The 21,641-nt window shown below is 39.5% G+C and overlaps 1 protein-coding gene across 2 annotated transcripts in view; it reads right to left on the bottom strand.

Moving 5' to 3' along the window:
• The window catches only part of CFAP52 (cilia and flagella associated protein 52), a 47,213-nt gene that overhangs the window by 3,381 nt on the left and 22,191 nt on the right, over positions 1–21,641 (bottom strand). For both annotated transcript variants that reach the window (XM_079134364.1, XM_079134365.1), the window contains exons 7-11: positions 20,280–20,380; positions 16,088–16,258; positions 7,974–8,122; positions 4,898–5,043; positions 2,224–2,375 (exon numbers count right to left, since the gene is read on the bottom strand). In XM_079134364.1, the coding sequence (XP_078990490.1) occupies positions 2,224–2,375; positions 4,898–5,043; positions 7,974–8,122; positions 16,088–16,258; positions 20,280–20,380 (719 nt within the window). The remainder of the gene's footprint in view (positions 1–2,223; positions 2,376–4,897; positions 5,044–7,973; positions 8,123–16,087; positions 16,259–20,279; positions 20,381–21,641) is intronic.

Consider the following 21,641-nt stretch of genomic DNA (forward strand, 5'->3'; position numbering starts at 1 on the left):
AGAATCCTTAAGTTCCAGGGAAAAAGGAGCAAAGGCTAAATTCAGAGCCAGCCTGCTGTCTCCTGCACAGTGTAGTTGACACTCAAGGCCAACATTTGGAACTAAGTAAAGCTCCCCATAAGCTGAGTGGCACAGTATGGGGAAGAATCTTTTTAATAGCCATTATTGGGCCTCACCTCTAGGCAGTTGGACTCAGAAGGTAGGATGGGGTCCAAGGATCAGTATTTGAAACCAGCTTGTCAATTAATTGTTCTGTGCACAACAGTTTGGGAACCTCTGTCTTGGATAATATACAGGTTGAATATCCCTTATCAAAAATACTTGGGACCAGAAGTATTTTGCATTTTGGAGTTTTGAGGATTTGGAAATATTGTGTAGACTTTACCAGGAGAGCATTTCTAATCTGAAAATCTGAAATGCTTTAAAATTTCAAACTTTTTGAATACTGACATGATGCTTAAAAAGATTCAGATTCAGATCACTTCAGATTTGGGGTTTTTATGTTAGGATGTTCAACCTGTAGCAAGATGTTACAATTGTTTTTCCTTGCACATGTCCATCTTACAGGCCAGGCTCTCCTGGTTTAAAAAATGTACCTTCTGCACAGTTTCTTCTCTTTATGGAAGTTTTCAGATGTGGTATCTGAGCTAAATGTTTTAAAGGATTTGGGCACAAATTAGCAAAACATTCCTGCTGCACAATTGGAAGACTTTAAGGATGTGAAGCGGCCACAGACCATCTGTAGCTTAGACATTCCCTTCTGGTTACAAATTTTCCCAATGTTGAAGGTCAAAGGTAGATTCATTCTTTCTATAAGTGTGGTTGTTGGACCAGTATTATCACTTAGAAGCTTATTAAAAATGCAGACTCTCAAAAAAAAAAATGCAGACTCTCAAAAAAAAAAAAATGCAGACTCTCAGGTGCCACTCTAAACCTATTAAATCAAGATCTACATTTTGATAACATCTCCATATGATCAGGGACCAAAGAGACACGCTGGGCTAGAAGACAGAGGCTTGCTTTGCTTTTTGCTCTTTAATGTGTAAACTCTGCCTTTGCCTTCAGTCCTCAATCCCTTCTCTCCAATCAAAACATTTCATATTCTTTTGCCAAATCTCCTTTTTCCCATTTTTGCATTTATTCTAGACTCTCTTGTACAGTTTTACAGTGGCAAAGAATGCCAGGAGTGGTAGAGGGTATATGGGGGACAGATGGTGGGAAGGCTTGGGAATATAGGGTGTGATTCCAAAATAAAACATATACTGCAAGTGGAGCACCATGGTGCACACCTGCAACCCCAGCAACTTGAGAGGTTGAGGCAGGAGGACAGCAAGTTCCAGGTGAACCTAGGCAACTTAGTGAGACCCTCCCTCAAAGTAAAAGTAAAAAGGGCTTGGGGATATGGCTCAGTGGTAGAGCACCCCTGGGGTTCAAACTCCAGTGTGTCAAAAAAAAAAAAAAAAACTGCAAAGAAAATGCTAATGGTCAAAAATTCAAAAATCAAACCGTGCGTGATAGTCAGTGCCTATAATCCCAGCTACTCCAGAAACAGATGCAGGAGGAAAGCAAGTTCAAGGGCAGCCTCAACAATTTAGCAAGGCCCTAAGCAACTTATCAAGACCCTGACTCAAAATAAAATATAGAAAGAACTGGGGATGTAGTTCAGTGGTAAAGCACCCCTGGTTCAATCCCCAGTACCAAAAAGAAAAGAAAGTTAAAAATCACCTTTGAAAATTCTTTGACTTACTCCTGTGATTAAGTTCACATGCCTTGGTCTAGTTAGTTTGGAGTTATCACATTCCGTGGGGATGGGATATGCTCATAGTGTAAGAGTTCTCTGGGAATGTGGCCAGTCAAGGGGAAGGACAAATTCATGCCTCTCCTGTCCCTCCCTCCCATGGCAAGTTCATCCAGGGCTTCACGTGACTGAACTGCTTGCATTACTTATTTCCCTTGTTCCTTTTGTTTGGAACATTTAAAGTTGAATTAGTGCAAGTTAAATCATGCTTTGCTACTTCCGTATCTATACAGAAACTTTTGATATTCACTTCTTCCCACTAGCATCTGTAAACCATGGACACCCATGGAGGCCAAGGGCTTCTGAGGAACATCCCTTTGCTGTTAAACCTACCCTCCTTTGGGATCTCTGCTCATGTTCAATAAAATGCTGGCACGACTGGGTTTGGCATGTGTCTTGTCATCCTCCCCATCCCAGGTACCTACACAAGGTCCCAAATGATGCAAGTCCCATCGGTGCTGGCAGTGACACACTCCTCGTTGTTCTTCTTCACCCGGATGCAGGACACAGAGGACTTGTGCTCCTTTAGGGCCTCCTCCAGTTTCTGGGTCTGGCATCCTATCTGCCACACCCTCACCTGAAAGGTCCCAAGAGCATGCTCTCAATACAAATTGGGAATTTTTTATTTTTTATTTTTGGTATGGGGGATGGAATTCATGGGATGCTTTACCAGTGAGCCACAACCCCAACCCTTCTTATTTTCAATTTTGAGGCCGGGTCTCGCTAAGTTGCTGACGCTGCCCTCCAACTGCAGTCCTCCTGCCTCAGTCTCCTGAGTTGCTAGGATTACAGGTGTGTACCACCACAATGGACTACATATTTGGAACTTTGAAAGGGATCAGAAAAGATCCCAGAAGATTGTTTCACCTGTGCTGTGCTCTGTGTGTGTGTGTGTGTGTGTGTGTGTGTGTGTGTGTGCGCGCATGAGTGTGACTTGGTTTTTGAATTTCCTATCCTCTTCTCAGTTGGGTGAGGTGGGTAGGAATGGTATGATTGAAGGGTAAAAATATTCACATTCAAGATGTAATTACCTTCCGTGGAGCTTGGAAAATGCCACCAATGATCCTGTACCTGTTTCTACTTTCAGGCTGAGAAATTTATCAGACACTCACTAGGAAAATCAATAGTGCAAGGGCCTCTGCTAAACCAAGCGAAATATTATGTCTACTCATTTCTGCTGAACATTGCTCTCAAATTTCTGGTGCCATCAGGAAATTTCTTGGGTACCCCACAGCCATAGTTAAACATTCGCATCAGCTGTTCAATTTTAATCATTTAAAACCAATGGTTCTCCACCCTACAAAACCCAGTACCCATTTTCTATTGCAAATATTTTGTCCTGTCTGTTCTGAAATGAAATTCACAGGTAATACAACAACCTACACATATTTCAAAACAATAAATATGACACCCTAATTGTAATTTTAAAAAGGATAAATGAAAGGTCTTTTGTTATTATAGTAAGTCTCTTAATAGATAAAGGCTGTTACAACTACACCAGATAACAGTAATGTAGTCAGGTGCTCACACCTTAGCATGAATATAATAGATTTATGAAAAAGAGAACGGAGAGCTAGGAATGATGTAGCTCAGTGGTAGAGTGCTATCCTGTGTGAGCTTTGGGTTTCACTGTCAGTACTAGGAAGGAGGAGGAGGAGGAAGAAGAAGAAAAGGAGGGAGAGGAGGAGCGGGGATGGGGAGGAGGAGGAGGGGAGCACACCCATTATATACACATAGCACAAGACAGGGAAATAACAGTGGTCCAGGTGAACACTAGATTCAAAACTAGTGTTAGGTTAAATAATAACACTGAACTTGATTGTAAATGATAAGGGGAAATGATCTTAACTGAAGTAAGGAAAGCATTCCTACAGGCTTCCTACATTGTCAAAGTAAAGAAAATGAGGCCAGGTGTGGTGACTCACACCTATAATTTCTGCTACTCAGGAGACTGAGGCAGAAAGATCACAATTTGGAGTTCAGCCTCAGCAATTTAGTGAGACTCTGTCTCAAAATAAAAAGGGCTAGGGATGGAGCTTAGTGGTAGAGAACTTGCCTAGCAAGTGTGATATCCAGTACTGGTGGGGCGGGGGGGCAATATAGGAGTATCATTATCTTTACACTTCAGAAAACTGGGGCACAGAGAGGTTAAAGCACACGCCCTGGGTCACACAGCTGGAAGTGGTAGAAGGGAAATATGAGCCCAGGCATTCATCTGCATCACCTAAATTCTGCTAATGGCTCCCTCGAGACATTAGATCTTTCTTCTCTCTGATAAAGTCTTCCTATGAGAAAGCTGAGGAGAATGTCCAGTATAGGCAAAGGGAAGGCTTTGGGATTTAAAAAAAAAAAAAAAAAAAATGTCTGGGGAATAGAGGAGAGGAGACCCTGAGGGAAACATGCCAGTGAAATGTGTTTTAAACGCTTCAGAATGAGGGTAATAATTTTAAAATAATGGCCAAAATGTGTGGGGTATTAAGGAATTGATTCTAAAAATATCATCTGCTTTAAAAGATAAAAGATAAAATGTAACTGGGCATCATGGTGCACATCTGTAATCCCAGCTACAAGGGAGGCTGAGGCAGGAAGATCCCATTGATCCTCATTGACATTGAGGCCAATGTCTGCAACTCAGCAGACCCTTTGTCAACATACAAGTAAAAAAGACTGGAGGTGTGGTTCAGGGTAGAACACCCCTGGGTTCAATCCCCAGTACTAAAAAGGAAACAAAAAGGAGGGGGAGAAAAAGAAAGGAAGAAAGAAAAGAAAGAGAAAAGGTATACAACTATGGTCCTCAGAGGAAAGAACAAGTCTGTGAAATCTCTGGCAATACACCAATAGGATTCATAACTTGATTCCATATAGAGCACTTTCATATTTGTACCTTAAATGTCCTTTCTGTGAACAAGTACATTTATGTCTATTTATACTATTAGAACTTCAATTTATGACGTATTTTAGAGTTTCATCATAATTTTAATTTGGCCTTGCTTGACTCCTACTATAGGTACATATTAAAAAATCAAATAGATGGCCTTCTGTGAGTTAGTTACTCAAATTGATGTGTTTAAAAAAAAAATCTGTTTTCAAGAACAATACCTCCCCTTCCCCACCGCCACTGATGACCCTTTTACAGTCACTGGTGGTAGCGATGGCAGTCACTCCGATCCTGTGAGCGCTGTTGATGACATACATCAGCCGGCCTGTCTCAGGGGCGAAGGCTCGGATTTTCCCGTCGTCCCACGCTGGCATGAAAGAGAGAGAAAAGGCAGCAGGATCAGTGCGCGCGCCCCTTCTGCTCTGCTACATCATGAACGAGAGCTGGAGAGCGGAGAAGAGGTCTGGATTCAAGGAAGAGCCAGCCACCACTCACTTCCCGGAACCCTCTTTTCTGAGGCCCTCAAACTGGTCACACCTGGTTGAGGGAAAGGAGGGGTCTATCTCTGTTGAACCTGCCTACAGGTGCGTTCCATACCAGGAGAGGGAAAGTGGAGAGGAGAGGAAGGACAGCTCCCATCTCCCCATGAGCCGCAGCCCATTACACACGAGTAACTAGTTCATAGGATGCCTGGGATGTATCATTTAACAGGCCCAAAAACTACTGGTTTGCCACCCAGCCCCACCTTTCCAAATGTTCCTACCCCATTTGCACCATCTTTCCCATCTCAGTAAAAGTCTCCACCGTCCATACAGTTGCTTAAGCCAAGAACCTCAGGGTTATTCTCGATTCCTCTCTATCCAGCCACCCAACCCAATCAAACAGCCAATCCATCCGCAAGTCCCGTCACCTCTACTGTTAAAAACACCCAGAACTCAACTGTCTTTCAACCCCTCCTCGGGCACCACCCTATCAGAGCCACTGTCACCTCTCTCCGGGATTATTTGACCAGTTTCCTCCCTGGCCTTCCACTTTTGCTTCCAAGCAGTCATCTATACAGGAATTGGGATGAACTTTTTAAAACCACGTCACCTTCCTGATCAAGAACATCCCAAAGTGCTTCTCACTGTACCTAGAATGAAAATCCAACTCGTTTATCCTGCACAGTAACCAGGAACTGCACCTACCTACCACTTCAGTCTCCCTGAGACCCAGCCCAATTGTCATCACTAAGCTCCAGACACCCTGACTTCCTTGTTATTCCTCATATACACCAAGGAATTTCCTCCCTGGGGGCCTTTACACTTGTTCCCTCTGCCTGGAATGCCTCCCCGTGGGTCTTTTCATGGCTGGCAGCTTCTCATCAACTTTAGTGTCACCTTGACCTTAGCAATTTGAAATAGGATGCTCAAGGTAGATCCCATTACAGTGAAGACTTGAGGAAGTAAGAGAATGAGGATGAATAAACCTTGGGGGTGTTTGGAGGAGCAACATTTCATGAAGATCGAATGACCAGAGGAAAGTCCTGTGCAGGATGTGTTTGAGGAAGACCAAAGAATCACGTATGGCTGGAGAGGGAGGCAGTAAGAATAAATCAGAGGCACCTGGTGCCTGTGATTACAGTCCGGAGCCTGTAATCCCAGCAACTCAGGAGGCTGAGGCAGGAGGATCGCAAGTTCAAGGCCAGCTTCAGCAATTTAGCAAGATCCTATATCAAAATTAAAAAAATAAAAAGGGCTGGGGGTGTGGCTCAGTGCTAAAGCAACCCTGTGTTCAATCCCCGGTACAAAAATAAACAAATAAATGAAAGAAAGAGCAAAAAGAAACCAGAGGCAGGAAGGTAGAGGTGGGGGAGGAGAAAAGTTTGTATAAGGCCTTTGCAATGACTAGATCTGCCCCACCCACCACTTCAATATCCTCCATATCACTTTCCCTGAGCTCCCACCCCAACTGGGACTTTGTCTTTCATAGGGTAAAAGACTTTTGAGACCTATAAATATCAATGATCTGAATTAACATTTCATTTTATTTCATTTTGCTGTGCTGGGGATTGACAGTTACTCTAACCCTGAGCCATGTCCCCAGCCCTGACTTAGCATTTTAAAATAGATTTCTGGCTTCTGTATTGAGAATAGACAGGGCAAGAGTTGAAGCAGAGAGCCTTGGTAGGAAGCTGTTGGAGTAACCTAGGGGAGAGATGATGGTGGCCCAGACGAGAGTGGAGGGGAGAAGTGATGGAACTTTGATATACTTTCACATGAGAGCCACCAGGGCACAGATGTGGACGTAAGAGGAAAAGCAGAGGCAGAAAAAACTCCAAAGTTTTTGTTTGTTTTCGTGCTGGGGACCACTGAGGAACACCCCAGCCCTGCCTCCAAGGTTTCCAACCTGAGGATTTGTCAGCTCTTGGTGTAACTGAGAGTTCCTGGTGACCCCTCTGGAGAAGAAATGCAGGTGGGTTGGGAACAGAACCAAAAAAAAAAAAGGGAGGGGGGGCGGGATAAGATGGGCTCCTGCTGTCACCAAGTTCGTGGCTACACCTAAAGATGCGCTTGACTTCATCCATGTCAACCAGTAAGATTTACTTATTGACCATTGGGGAAATTTGCATATAGATTAAACACAAAACAATCTTAATAAATTATCCTTTCATAGGAAAATATTTTTAGATTATACTGAAGTATTTAGAGGTGGGATATCATGGCGTCTATAATATATGTTAAAAATACCTTGGCAGAAATTGAGTTTAAAAAATTCTTTTTGAAGCATAACTTAGCTTGAGTTGGGTTTTTATCTCTTGTACAACAAAAAGGGTTCTAACACAAGAGTCCTGTAACTCACTAAAGCCTCAAATCCATTTCAAAATTGGATTACTAAATTTCCCTACTGAGAGAAAGATCTATGCGGTACACAACAATTTGGGAGAACAGAAATTGCTTATTTGGTTCTTTCTAGCTCAGAAAATCTCCCAGCTGGAAGGGGACTTCGAGGGGAGGCTGATTAGAAAAAAGGAGGGGTGGACAGCGGGAGGTTCTCCCAGGTTATCTTCACGTAATGACTAATGGGGACAGAGTGACACGGATAGAAACCACAACCAGAGAGGGGCTGCATCTTTTTCTTCCCTCCAAGGCAGAGACAGAATTTTATTTAGGAAAGTAGACACATATTCAAGGGAGAATGCGGGCCATCTCAAAAGAGCCACCTTTAGGGTAAAGCAAGAAATATGCACTCAGGGGAAAAGGCAGGCTATCTTCAGAAGGAGAAACAGGCGGTGCCAGATCTTAACGGAAAGGTTACCTGAAATGATGCTCTTGCCATCTCTCATGAAATCGAGGCCATGGCAGGTCATGTTGGGCACAGTGATCCGCAGCAGCTCCCTGTTGGACAACGTGTGCCACACCCTGATGTCTTTCTTGGCACAGGTGGCGAACAGCTCAGCAGTGCCACTACAAAGAAGCCAGCAAGAGATAAGAGAAGCAGTCGGAAAAGACTCACAGTGTTTCTCAGAGGCGTGTTTGACAACAGGAGGTGTGATGAAGGGCAGGATGTGTTTTAGGTACTGATTCCCTGAAGATTTGGTGATCTTAGAGATTCCTTGTATGAACTGACATGTGATGCCCTCAAACCATTTTTCATAGTCCTCTTCTTTAGGAAGAGTTGGGACCAAGTTGCTAAAAAAGAAAAGTTGATTTGAAATCTGTCTTGGTAGACCGTAGGATGGCAACATTAAATTTTTTTAAATATCAGTGTATTGGGGTACAGTTGACACAAAAGGCCATACACACTGAATGTATGTAATGACATGAGTTGTATACACTTGGTAAGTAGCATTTCTCTAGATAAATACATCCATTGCATATCTATAACATATGTTTTGTTTTTGGTACTGGGGATTGAACTCAGGGATGCTTTACCACTGAACTACATCCCCAGTCTGTTTTATTTTTAGTTCTGCAACAGGATCTCACTAAGTCGCTTAGGACCTTGCTAAGTTGTTTAGGCTGGCTCTGAACTTGCGAACTTCCTGCCTCAGCCTCCTGAGTTGCTGGGATTATAGGCGTGAGCCATTGTACCCAGCTTATTAAAATTTCAGGGAAGAAAATGACAATGGTGATAGAATTCACATATGCAGATAACCCAAGACCCTTCTTTGGTTAGTTAACAGAAAATATGAGATTATGGACAAAGAAGAGTACCCCAGAAGAATTGTCTGTCAGGCTCAAAAGAAAAAAAGTAACTTTTTAATTAATATATCAAAAGATTATGAATTCTCCATAATCTTTGATAACAAAAAGGAGTATATTGGGATATAATAAACTATCTAGTTTAGAAGTTTCAAGTTAGTCTCTGTGGAAACTAAAGTTACCCTTTACATGTAAGTACTTCTCAGGCATTTTCTACATTTCTTCACAAACACATTTCAAAAAGGGAAAGAGCACCTCTCTCTTATTTTAACATCTATTACTTTGGAAATAATTGAAAAAATTAATGGATCCCTTCTACACATTTAGCTTTGGGACTAAATTTTAACAGAATTAAAATTATGATGCAGGACTAGTAACTTAGAAGGGATATGTGCTGGAACAAGACAGGAAGTACAATGAAGCTCCTACCAACAGTCCCGATTTACAGAGGTCCAATCAAGCCAATATTAGAGTATTAATGGATTTTTATAAACAAGACTTGTTTTATATCAGATACTGCCTTCAGTAGATGAAGTCCTCCTTTGGGGAAAGCAAGCTCTTAATGAGACATATGGATGCTCATGAAAATTCTTTTATCATGAAAGGACTGCCTCTAGAGAACTTTCCCAACTCCCTACCCTTGATGGGCAATCCTCTACCTCAGCAAACTCAATCACTTAAGCCTAATCTGACAATGAATCATTCAAGTTAGGAAACTATTCTAAGTTTAGAATGGGAAAGATTAAGGTCCAGAAAGAACCAACCCAATTGGATCATGAAGGTGCACTAGGTTCACATGCTCCCTCCTTGCCGCTTAAAATTCTGTTAAATGAAGACATATAGAGATTTAGAGGTAGATATGTATGCATATGTTTTTTCAGTAACTCATAAATCATTAGACGCAAATAAATCATGGGAAGGATAGCTTCATCTCTGCACAAACCCATGGGTTGCTGCATAACAGTGCCAGCTCACAGGGCGACATGGGGTCAGGCTAAAACACTGCCCTGGGGAGCAACAGAAATATCAGTTTATGCACACCATGGGGAAGACAAAATTTGCAGTTTGAATCCAGGTCAGTAATCCTTGGAGAATAGAGTTGCTAAAACTTGTTTGTGTATGTAATGGCAAGTTTTCAACAAAAACTCCCATACCTGTGAAGAAACAGGACAATGTAATTCAGGGAAAGGGAGTCAAAAGAAACTGACCCTGGGGTTGAGGGTGCAGTGCAGTGGTAGAGCACATGCTTAGCACTTGTGAGGTCCCAAATTCAATTTCCAGCATGAAAAGAAAAATTAAGAGCAAAAAGAAAGGAAGGAAGAAAGAAAAGAAACTGTCTCCAGGTAGACCCAAGTATTAGATTGACAGCTTTCAAAGCAGTTACTTACAACTTTTTAATATATTCAAAATATTAAGGGAAACTATAATATTAATAAACATACATGTAATTTCATCAGAGAACTAGAAACTATGTGTGTATTATAATTATATATTTTGTGGCAATTATATTTTTCTATAGGTGAAAAGTGCAAAAGCAAATTTACTATATGGACTCACTGGAGGTGGTAAAAGAATTGATGTACTTGAAGGCAGATATAATAGAAATTACAAAATGAAAAAAAAAAACAGGAAAAGACTGAAGAAAGAAAAATGAGCAATCTATAAATCGGTGGAAAAACATCATTTTTTTCAACATGTGTAATTTGAATCTCAGGAAGATAAGAGTTAGAAAGGGTGAAAAAAAATTTTGAAGAGTAATGGCCGAAACCTCAATTTAGTGGAAAACATCAGTTTACAAATTCAAAAAGCTTAATAAACTCCAAGCAGGATAAGTGCAAAGAGAAAGACACTTCACAATCAAACTGACAAAAGATAAAAACAAAGAGATAATCTTGAAAATAGAGAAAAATTACACATTACAAAGAGGGGGACAGTAGTGAGCATACAGAATGACTTTTCATTAGAAACCATGGAATCCAGAAGGCACCAGAATGATGTATTCAAATGCTATGGTTCTTAGGCTGAGAGAGAAAGACACCAGAGGGCAGCTAGCTATATAAAAAAGAATGAGGAGTATCAGAAATTCTTGGGGGTAAACACATGCACACAAATTTTAAAAATTTCTATTTATTTAAAGCAGAAATGATAATATTGTATCAATGGACTTACTACCAGGTAGGAAATAAGGAAGTAGGTGAGATCAAAGAGAAATGTTTTGTCACAAAATTCTTATATTTTATTTTACTTGAAATAATTTAATGTTAACTCTTAGTATACCATGATATGTTAAAGAAGCATACTGCCATCCTTAGCGCAATCACTAAAGAAAAATTATTGCAACGATACATAGCTAGAAAACCAATAGAGCAATTAAGTAAAATGTTGAAGACAGTTGGCACAAAAGGAGGCAGCAAAGACACAACAGAAGAACAAAGAACAGGTAAAGAAAAAACAAATTACATTAAATGTAAGTGCACTAAACATTCCAAATAAAAAGCAGAGATTTTTTGACTGAATAGAAAAGCAAGAATCAATTATATACTACTTCATGAGATGCACATTAAATATAAACATATATGATAAATAGGATAAAAAGATATATCATGAAAAGAAAAAGCATAAGAAAGTTTGTGCATACTAATATCATATAAAAGAGCCAGGCATTGTAGTGCACACCTGTAATTCCAATGACTTAGGAGGCTGAGGCAGGAGGATCACAAGTTCAAGACCAGCCTCAGAAACTTAGGGAGACCTGCCTCAAATTAAAAAATAAAAAGGGCTGGAAATATGACTCTGTGGTAAAGTGCCCCTAGGCTCAATCTCTAGTACCAAAAAATAAAAAATAAAATAATATTATTATCATACAAAACACTTCAAATCAAAGAGAATTACTAAAGAGGAAGAGGAACACTTACTAATTATAAAAATGTCAAGACAGCAGGAAGACATGACAAATAATTAATAACACCTAATTAACAGAGTTTCAAGATATACAAAGCAAAAACTGATGGAAATAGAGGAAGAAATCTACATTAATTGCTTAAGATTTTCAACACTTATCTCAGTAACTAATGAAACAAGTAGACTAGAAATCCATAAGGATATGAAGATCTATATGACACTACCAACATTAAAAGCTTCCACAGAGAAAAAAAACCCTCCAAAGTATATATGGAATTATTTCATTTACATAAATTTCAAAAGCAGGGAAAACTCATCTAAAGGGCTAGAAATCCAGGTAGTAATTATCTTCAAGTAGAATGGTGAGGGTAACAATTGGAAGGGGTGTTTTGGAGTTGAAAATATTTTAATGCTATACCAGGGTGATAGTCACAAGAAGCGAGGATTCAAGTACACTTATGATCTATGCACTCTCTGCATGCACGTTATACTTTTTTACGCCTTGCCAAACTATTATTCAGGTCTAAGGGTAAAACAAAGACCTTTTCAGATAAATAAGGAGTGACTTGTTCATACAAAGACAGTCTCTGAAAATGTGGAATATCTACACACAATGGAGTTTTATTCAGCCACAAAGGAAAATGAAATTATGTGATTTTCTGGAAAATGGATGAAACTAGAGACTATTATGTTAAGCAAAATAAGACAAACTCAGGAGGTCAAGGGTCATATATTTTCTCTCATATGAGGAAGCTGGAGAGGAAAAAGGAAAGAAAGTTAGGGGATGCAGGTGAGGATCTCATGAAAATCAAAGAAAGATCAGTAGAGAAAAAGAAGGGGGAGAGGGAGGTGAGGAGAGAGGAAAAGTGCTGGGGAGTGATATTGGCCAAATTATATTGCATGTACATATGTGTAACAACAAACCCCATCATTATGTACAACTATAAGGCACCAATAAAAAATGTGGACAGAGAAAAAAAAAAAGAATGTCTCTGAAAGAATTTTTAAAAAAGAAGAATCCAAGAGGATTGATGTATGAAACAAGCATAATAAAAGCAAAGAAGAAAATTTAGTTAAATCTAAGTACTTACATGGAAAAAAAAGCAATCATAATGTAATCTGGTTCTATAATTCACAATTAATTTTAGCATGGGAGACCGTGAAAGAAAGATGAAGAAGGAAATAAAAATATTCTGACTCTTAAGTGGATGTGGTAGTGTACACCTATAATCCCAGAGGCTGGAGGTCAAGGCAGGAGGATTGCAAGTTTGAGGTCAGTCTGGGCAACTTAGCAAGACCCTGACTCAGAATAAAAAGGTCTAGGAATGTAGCTCAGTGGTAGAGTGCTTGCTGAACATGCACAATCCCATTAACTAACTAACTCTCTTTCTCTCTCTCTCTCTCTCTCTCTCTCTCTCTCTCTCTCTCTCTCTCTCTCTCTCTACCCCCCTCCCCACCTTCCCTTTATGGTAGATAGAATATAAATGTTGGTTAATTCCAGTGTTTGATAAAACAATATATTTAAATATGTATATTAAAAATTAGCTGGGCATAGTGGTGCACATCTGTAATTCCAGCAACTCAGGAAGCCATGGCAGGAAAATCACAAGTTTGAAGCCAGCCTCATCAACTTTGCAAGACCTGCAGCAACTTAGCAAGACCCTGTCTCAAAATAAAAAAAAATTAAAAGGACTTGGGATATAGCTCAGTGGTAAAGTATCCCTGGATTCAATCCTCAGTACCAGAAAAAATAAGGATAACAATTAAATGAATAAAATAAATAGTTGCCAAGTTGTGTGTGGTGGGGAAGAAGCCTGGACCAAATAAACATAATCACTAGAACAAATGACAGGAAAAGAATAAAGGTAACATTAAACTTGAACTTTCCAGATACAGGTCTGCTTCCCCTGCCAAACTGTTTTTTTGTTTTTTTGCTTTTTTTTCTTTTCTATACTGAGGATATACCCAGGACTTGCACATGCTGGGCAAGCCCTCTAACACTGAGTATATCCCAGCTCTTCTTATCTTATTTTGATACAGTGTGTTGCTAAGATGCCCAGGCTGGCCTTGAACCTGCAATTCTGTTGCCTCAATCTCCTGAATCGCCGGAATTGCAGGTACATGCCACTGCGCCTGGTCTAACTGTCCTTTCCATCCAACACTGTCCTGGGGGATTTTCCCATGATTTCCAAAAAAAAAAATTGTGATTCAGAAGGCATTCTTCTATGTATTTCTAAGGCCTCTGCCTCACCATGCTACACGTGGCCACACCCTTCGCCTCTCCTGTGCTTGACCCAGATCCTTCTAGCCCTCAGCTTCATAGGTTGACCTTGCATATAGAAATTTATGCCAACATATTTGAAAATCTAGATAGAATAGATGCCTTTTAGGAAAATATAAATTGCTAAAATGGATGATGCAAAACGGCATGATTATTCATAAAAGTAAAAAATGTGGAAACAACCCAAATAGCCATCAACGAATAAATAAACAAAATAAGGCATAGCCACACAATGGAACTTATTCAGCAATAAAAAAAGGAATGAAGTACTGATGCATCCTGTATTGTTTATGCTTAAAAACATCATGCTAAGTGGAAGAAACCATCATGAAAGATCACACATAGTGTATGAACTTTTTATATGAAATGTCCAAAATAGGAAACTTTATAGACAGAAAGTTGTCAGTTTTTGCCTAGGACTGGGGGATGGAAAGAGTGCAAAGGGGATGGGCAGTGACTGCCAGTAGGGTTTTGTTTTGTTTTGTGTTTTGGAGGATAATGAAATGTTTTAAAATTAGATCAGTTGTGGCATTGGTTGCAAAACTCTTTAACTATGCTCAGAACCATCGAATTGTACACTCTGAATGGGTGAACATTGTGGTACATAAATTACATTTTGATGAAGTTTTTATAAAACAAAGAAAAGAAAGCAGAGGTACAAAACCCAAAGGACAATTATATAAAAATTGAAAAAAATCGCTTAAAACTCTACCTTCATAAAAAGCATGAGGACCAAACAATTTCAGAGATTGAGTCTACGCTTAGAAAAAGAGGAAAAATCAAGACAGAAATGACCCCATTTCAAATAAAGACTCAATTGGAAAGTACCTGCCATTTTCCCCATAAGAAATACTTGGAACTGAATCACAAAGACTTAGGGAACCAAAACTATAGTTCATTGTCTTAAGGGCTGGGTTGCTTTCTTTTGTTGTTTTCCTCTAGCGTAGTGAATTATTTTAATAGATTTCCTATCTTTGCCATGAAGTTAATGAGTTTTCCCAATTCAAATTTGGACTTCTTTAGAATGTTGACTTTTTAAATGAGCCCATCACTGAAAGGGTATGTGCCTGTCAAAACTTTTCTGTTAGTCACTTTTCTGTTACAGTGCTGAGAATAAAATCCAGAACCATGAGTCTATTAAGCAAAGGTTCTGCCACTGAGCCACATCCCCAGCAGGGACTGAGTTTTGAAAATAAGTCTTACTGGTCTGTAGAACAGTGATTTTGAGTTTTGTAAGTTCAAGTTGAACCCTGAGGAAGTTCAGAGCAAAAACTGTCTGACCAGCTTCATGGAATGGATCTCACCAAAGACAAAATGTGTTTCAAAATCAGGTAATGACACAATGACAGAAGCTCTTTTGGACATCAAAACTGATGGATATTTGTTTTATTTGTTTGGCGTGAAATTGATGAAGAATTATAGCTATTAGATCCAGAAGAGCTCATGTCTATCACCATAAGGTCTGTCAAATCTGGAAGACCCCCAGCAGTATTGACAAATGACTGGAAAGAAGTTTGGAGAAAGACATTGCTAAGCTTTTTTTCAGATGGAAAAAACATATTGGGAACATAGAAAAGTTTTGACAGGCACATACCCTTTCCATGATGGATTTATTTAAAAAGTCATCACTCTTTTTTTGGAGGGGTACAGGGAATTTAACGCAGGGGCACTTACCCACTGAGTCACATCCCCAGCCCTTTTTTATATTATTTAGAGATAGGATCTTGCTCAGTTGCTTAGGGCCTTGTTAAGTTGCTGAGGATGGCTTTGAACTTTTGATCCTCCTGCCTCAACCTCCCAAGTTGATGGGATTATGGGTGTGTAACAACGTGCCCGGCAAAAATCAACATTCTAAAGAAGTCCAAATTTGAATTGGGAAAACTAATGTAATTTTGTAGTGAAGAAGATAGGAAGTCAACTAAAATAATTCACTACACTAGAAAAATTTGAGGAAAAAAATCATAATTATGCTAGATGATATTGAAATACATTCATAAATTAAAATTTCCTTGCATACTGCATCCCCATTTTCCAGTTCTACTTACAATGGAAAGACAATGTCCTGGACAGCTTCAAAGTGGCATGTTGCAATAAGAGTCTCTTTGAAATCTGTGAAGTTGACACGATAAATGTGTGATTCTTCTGTTCCTACAAAAAACTGGTGCCCTTCTCCTCGCAGGGCAATAGAAGTGATGCCACCTTGTAACTGAATTTTCCTTAAAGGAGAAGCAAAAAGGTAAAGCAGGTTCACTCAAGTTAATGGACATATTTTTGTACCTTTTAAATTATGTATATGTATTCAAAATACTTAAAGAATAGGACAATGGAAAATGTAAGTTGAAATAAAGCGCTTAACTTCATTTTTTCTGAAAGAAAAAAAAGGTAGACTCACTCAACCATCAAGTTATATTGCCCATCTGAAGCATTACAGAAGATACAAGTTAGGCAGGTAATTTGGGACATGCCCCCAAGCAAGTGACACAATTGGAAAGACACAAGTTATTCACAATGTTGTGTCCCTATGGCCAGCAAAGGGAGAGGTCCCCAAAGGTTACAATAGTCAGGGGAGATTCCTCAGTGAGATGTAGTTTGAAATGGGTTGTGCAAGACGGGCAGGTTTATGGGTACAATGACGGTGGCAGCTCCATGCTTTATTTATTAACTCCATTTCTGGAAAATAACCCTAAAATTGGGGCATTAGAGATACTGTATGTCAAAGAATGCTGTTATAACCTTATCTAAAAGTAAAATGTAAAACAACCTAAATATCCAATTATAATGGAATGGGTAAATAATGATCTATGGGACATTGACTTCATAGAATATTTGCCTACCCATTAAAATTATGTTTAAAAGGTTATATGTAGTTTATATATATATATTTGCCATCATAATAAAAATATCAGGTAGTAAAATTGAAAGTGTGTATGATGTCTGCATGAAATAAAAAACAGGCACATAAAATTTTATATATAAAATAAGCACGGTTGGACCAAGGGTGGAGCTCAGTGGTAGAGCACTTGCCTAGCATGCACCAGGCCCTGGTTTTGATTCCTGGCATCACAAACTATGAAAATAAAAAATAAAAAGCATAAATATTTCACTATATATATGAATAAGAAAAGACAAGAAGAAATAACAAAATATTCACAGTGATTTTCTTTGCCCAAACCTTAAAATAAGAATAAGAACCTTAATATAAGTCAATGAGGTCCTAGGAACCCAACCCATTGCTTTGCAACTTTTTTAGTTTGAACAATAAGAGTTCAATGAGGGTTCTGGTGCAAGGAGCCGGCCTGGGAAATGGAATGTTTTAGGAAAATCCGTTTATTGGGAAGAAACAGAACAGTTAATGAAGGAAGGAAAAGCACAAGCCAGACCCCAGCTCCTTTGCTACCTGGAAGTCTGTGGCTCTGGACAACTTGCCAGAAACTTCTGGCCTCATTTTGCACAACCACAGGCTAATTCCTCCTTGACAGGGCTGTGGTGAAGATTAGTGGTAACAGAGTCAAGTGCACTAGGAGCCCACAAAGGGTAGCTGAGAAATACTGGCTCTGGTGTCTGGGATCCCTGAAGATGAAGTGAAGTTCAGTGGTGAAAGGAAGGGCCAGAGGCCTGGGAACTCCAGCAGTCTAAGTCAGGCAATTTTCCTTTTTTTAAAAAATGAATTCGATTACTCTTTTTTTTTTTTTTTTAATATTTAGCTGTCAATGGACCTTTATTTTTTACTTATTTGTATGTGGTGCTGAGAATCAAACCCAGTGCCTCACACATGCTAGGCAAGCGCTCTACCACTGAGCCACAACCTCAACCCCAATTTTCCTTTCTAGACTCTGTGACTGCTCACCTGGGCTGCTTTACCACTCTACTGAAACCCAAGGAGGCAGAAATCATTGGCTCCACCTTGAGCCTTCACTGTCACACAGGGCTATTTTGGAAACACACCATAAGCTTTGTAATAATTGCTCTGAGTCTAATTATCTTCATCACAATGGGAATGTTTGTATATTAAAAATTAGGGGACTAATTTACTATATTTACTTCATGTATCCAGAATCTATTCGGCTTTTTTTTTTTTTTTTTTTTTTGCATTATTAGGGATTGAACCCAGGGGCACACTACCACTGAGCTATATCCCCAGCCCTTTTGATTTTGAGGCAGAGTCTCACTATGTTTCTGAGGCTGGTCTCCAGCTTGTGATCCCCTGCCTCAGACTCCTGAGTCCTGGGATTGTGGGCCATAACCCGACAATATTGAGCAGCAATATTCTTAAGTTGCCTCTGTCCCTTACCACCTTTCATATGAACAAAACCAGTCCAAATATATTCTTAATTAGACAGATTTCACACTAAATTTAAATTGTATCTTGTCTCTGCCACTTTTAAAACCCCAGTCCCCTTAACTCTCTACCCTACTTTATTTTTTTCCATTGCACTCATTACCCATTAATATTATAATAGCCCCCTCTCCTCGTGCAGTCTCTGGTTTTGCTTTCTTTGGTTTTCATTACCCGTGTCATCTATGGTCTGAAAATATTAAATGGAAAATTCTGGAAATAAACAATTCATAAGTCTTAAACTGCATATTATTCTGAGCAGTGTGATGAAATCTTGTGCCTTCCTGATCTTCCCACCCAGGACACGAAGCATCCTTTATCCAGCATGCCCACACCACATGTCCCTAAGTCACTTAGTAGCCATCCTGGAAGTCAGATCAACTGCTTTGATAGCGCAATGCTTGAGATTAAGTAACCCTTATTTTACTTAATAACAGCCCCCAAAGCACAAGAAGGGAGATGATGGCAACTCAGATATGCCAAAGAGAAGCCATAAAGTGCTTCTTTTAAGTGAAAAAGTCAAAGTTCTCAACTTAAAAAAATAAATCATATGCTGAGATTGCTAAGAACTGATCTTTTATCCATGAAATTGCGAAGGAAAAACAAATGTGTGTTAGTTTTTCTGTCAACTTGTTAATTTCTTATAATATCTAATTTATACATTAAACTTTATCATAAGTACATATGAATGGGAAAAAATAATATGTGGTTCAGTGTTCGGTCCTATCCATGGTTTCAGACATCCACTGGAGGTCTTGGAATTTATATCCCACAGATAGGGGATTATTGTATGTACTTTCTTGCTTATTTTATTATTATTCTTTCCCCTCCTAGTAGAATGTAAGCTCCATAAGGGCAGGGAATTTTTTTCCTTCTTTTTTGATTCACTGAGATGTCCAAACATCTACAATAGTGCCTGGCACATAATGACTGCTCAGTACATATTTGTTTAAACAAAGACAGCTGGTGTTCCTTTCTACAATGCATATGCAAATACCCCTAGCTCCCTGAGGGTGGGCAGTGGCCACACTGAGGGAACTTGGTTAGGGGTATCTGGCTTTTGTTGAAATCAAGGTCAAGTTTGGCCTTGGCTTTGCTGTGGAGTGAATTCCCTATCTCTCTATCCTGAGAAGATCACTTCTTTCTCTGATCTTCTCTACCATGATGTATTTTACCTTAGCTGGACCATGATGTTTGCGCTAATAACTATTTTCTACTGTGGTAACCTTCTTTTCCTGTGCAATATACCTTATCCCCAAATCAGACTGTAAGTCCCAGGAGGACAAAGACCATATCTTATTTTTCTTTACTTTTAAAATAGTAGCTAGCACATTGGTTTGGGGGAGGAAGTGATTGATAAGTACTCGTTAATGACAGTGTAGGTTTTATTTACATTTATTTTAACTAGATGAGTCATGAAAAGTACATAGTACAGTATGTGGCACACAAAAATAGCTATTGAACATTGCCTGTTTATATTCAAATATATAACTACTAGCACAGGGTCTTACTCATAATAGGTATTCATTGCATAATAAATTTCATTGACAAAACCAATTTTGAAAGTTTAAAATTTGAGGGCTGGGGCGGAGATAAATTAATAACATCAGATTTCCTTTGCTATGGATCAATACATTAGTTAAATTAAAACTTACAATTTAATAAAAGGGCAGTGTCCCTCTGCATCACAGTGGACGATTTTGGTTTGATTCAACAGATGCCTTTTCATTAGCAAAGAAACCACTATATATTTATTGTGATTCCAACAACTCATTTTAATAGCAAGATGAGATTCTTTAACCAAATATCACTCTGCCGATGTCATATTAATTGCTGACTTAAGATGAACCTCCCTCTGGAGGATCTTGATCTACCCCCAATTCTGGGGACCCAGAACTTACTTGATGGGTTTGTAGCTGGGGCTTTTACAGAAGACCAGCAATCCGGCTCCAGAGCCTACCAACAAACCCCCCATCTTCAGGCATTTGATGGCCGACACTCCCTAGGGGGAGAAAGAGTGCTATGAAAAGGCCAGGTGGTCTCATCATTAAAAATTAACACAAAGGACTGGGGGTGTAGCTCAGTGGTAGAGCACTTGTCTAGCATGCATAAGGACCTGCGTTCAATCCCCAGGACTGCAAAAATAAAAATAAAAATAAATCAATGCAGTGCCTGCCATGGTGAGCAAGACCTGGGCCATGATGCTGCTGCACATATTGCATGGTGAAGTTCATGAAGGAACTGTCCGGATATACCCCCAGGCTGGCCAGGGGAATTTGATGCCAACAAAAGCTCATGTGCTAGGAAGTTGCCTCCTAGTCCTGTAAGCAGCAGACCTGCTTCCCCACACTTCCTCTCTACAATCATCTGTGCATTTTGCATAAATTAAACATTAATGCTTTCACATCTGCTTAAATTCAGTTAGAACAGAAGGCTTAAACATAGCCACCGTAATGTTAGCCCTTCAGTTGCCATCATGTTCACCAGAACTTAATGCTTACAAATGCAAAGAGACCATATCTGACATCCAAAGACAGCACAAAAGGCTCCTGTTTGGTGACTATGTTTTCTGAATTAAGGCACATAGTACATATTTAAAATTCAAAGCAATTTTCGAAGTTTGGGGAGGTACAATGGCCAGTATATAGTATTCACTATGAACTTATTTTTAAATATGCATTACTGTTAAGGTTTGAATGTGTCTCCCAAAGTTCAAGTGCTGGAAACTGAATCCTTATTGCAGCAGTGTTGGGAGGTGGAGCCTAATAAGAGGAGATTGGGCATGAAGGCTCTGCCCTTACAGGTAGATTGATGTCATGATTGAGGGAGTGGGCTGGTTGTCAACAGAGTGGACTTGTGGAGGCTGGCGATGTAGCTTAGTAGTAGAGAGATTGCCTAGTATGTGCCGGGTCCAGGGTTTGATCACCAGTACAGAAAAAATAGAAAAAGGAAAGAAAAGAGAAAAAGTTGCATAAGAAAGAGGGCTTGTTTTTAAAAAAATGAGTTTGGCCAGGTGTGGAGGCACACATAAGTCGCAACTACATGGAAAGCTGAGGCAGGAGGATCACCTGAGCCCAAGAGTTCAGGGTCAGTCTGGACAGACCCTATCTCTCATAAATAATAAGTAATTATAATAATAAAAAGTGATTTTGAGGGGCTGGGGAGATAGCTCAGTTAGTAGAGTGCTTACCTCGCAAGAACAAGGCCCTGGGTTCAAATCCCTGGCACCACAAAAAAAAAAAAAAAAAAAAGTGATTTTGAAC

This window comes from Sciurus vulgaris (assembly GCF_902686455.1).
Source record: "Sciurus vulgaris genome assembly, chromosome: 3".
NCBI lineage: Eukaryota > Metazoa > Chordata > Mammalia > Rodentia > Sciuridae > Sciurus > Sciurus vulgaris.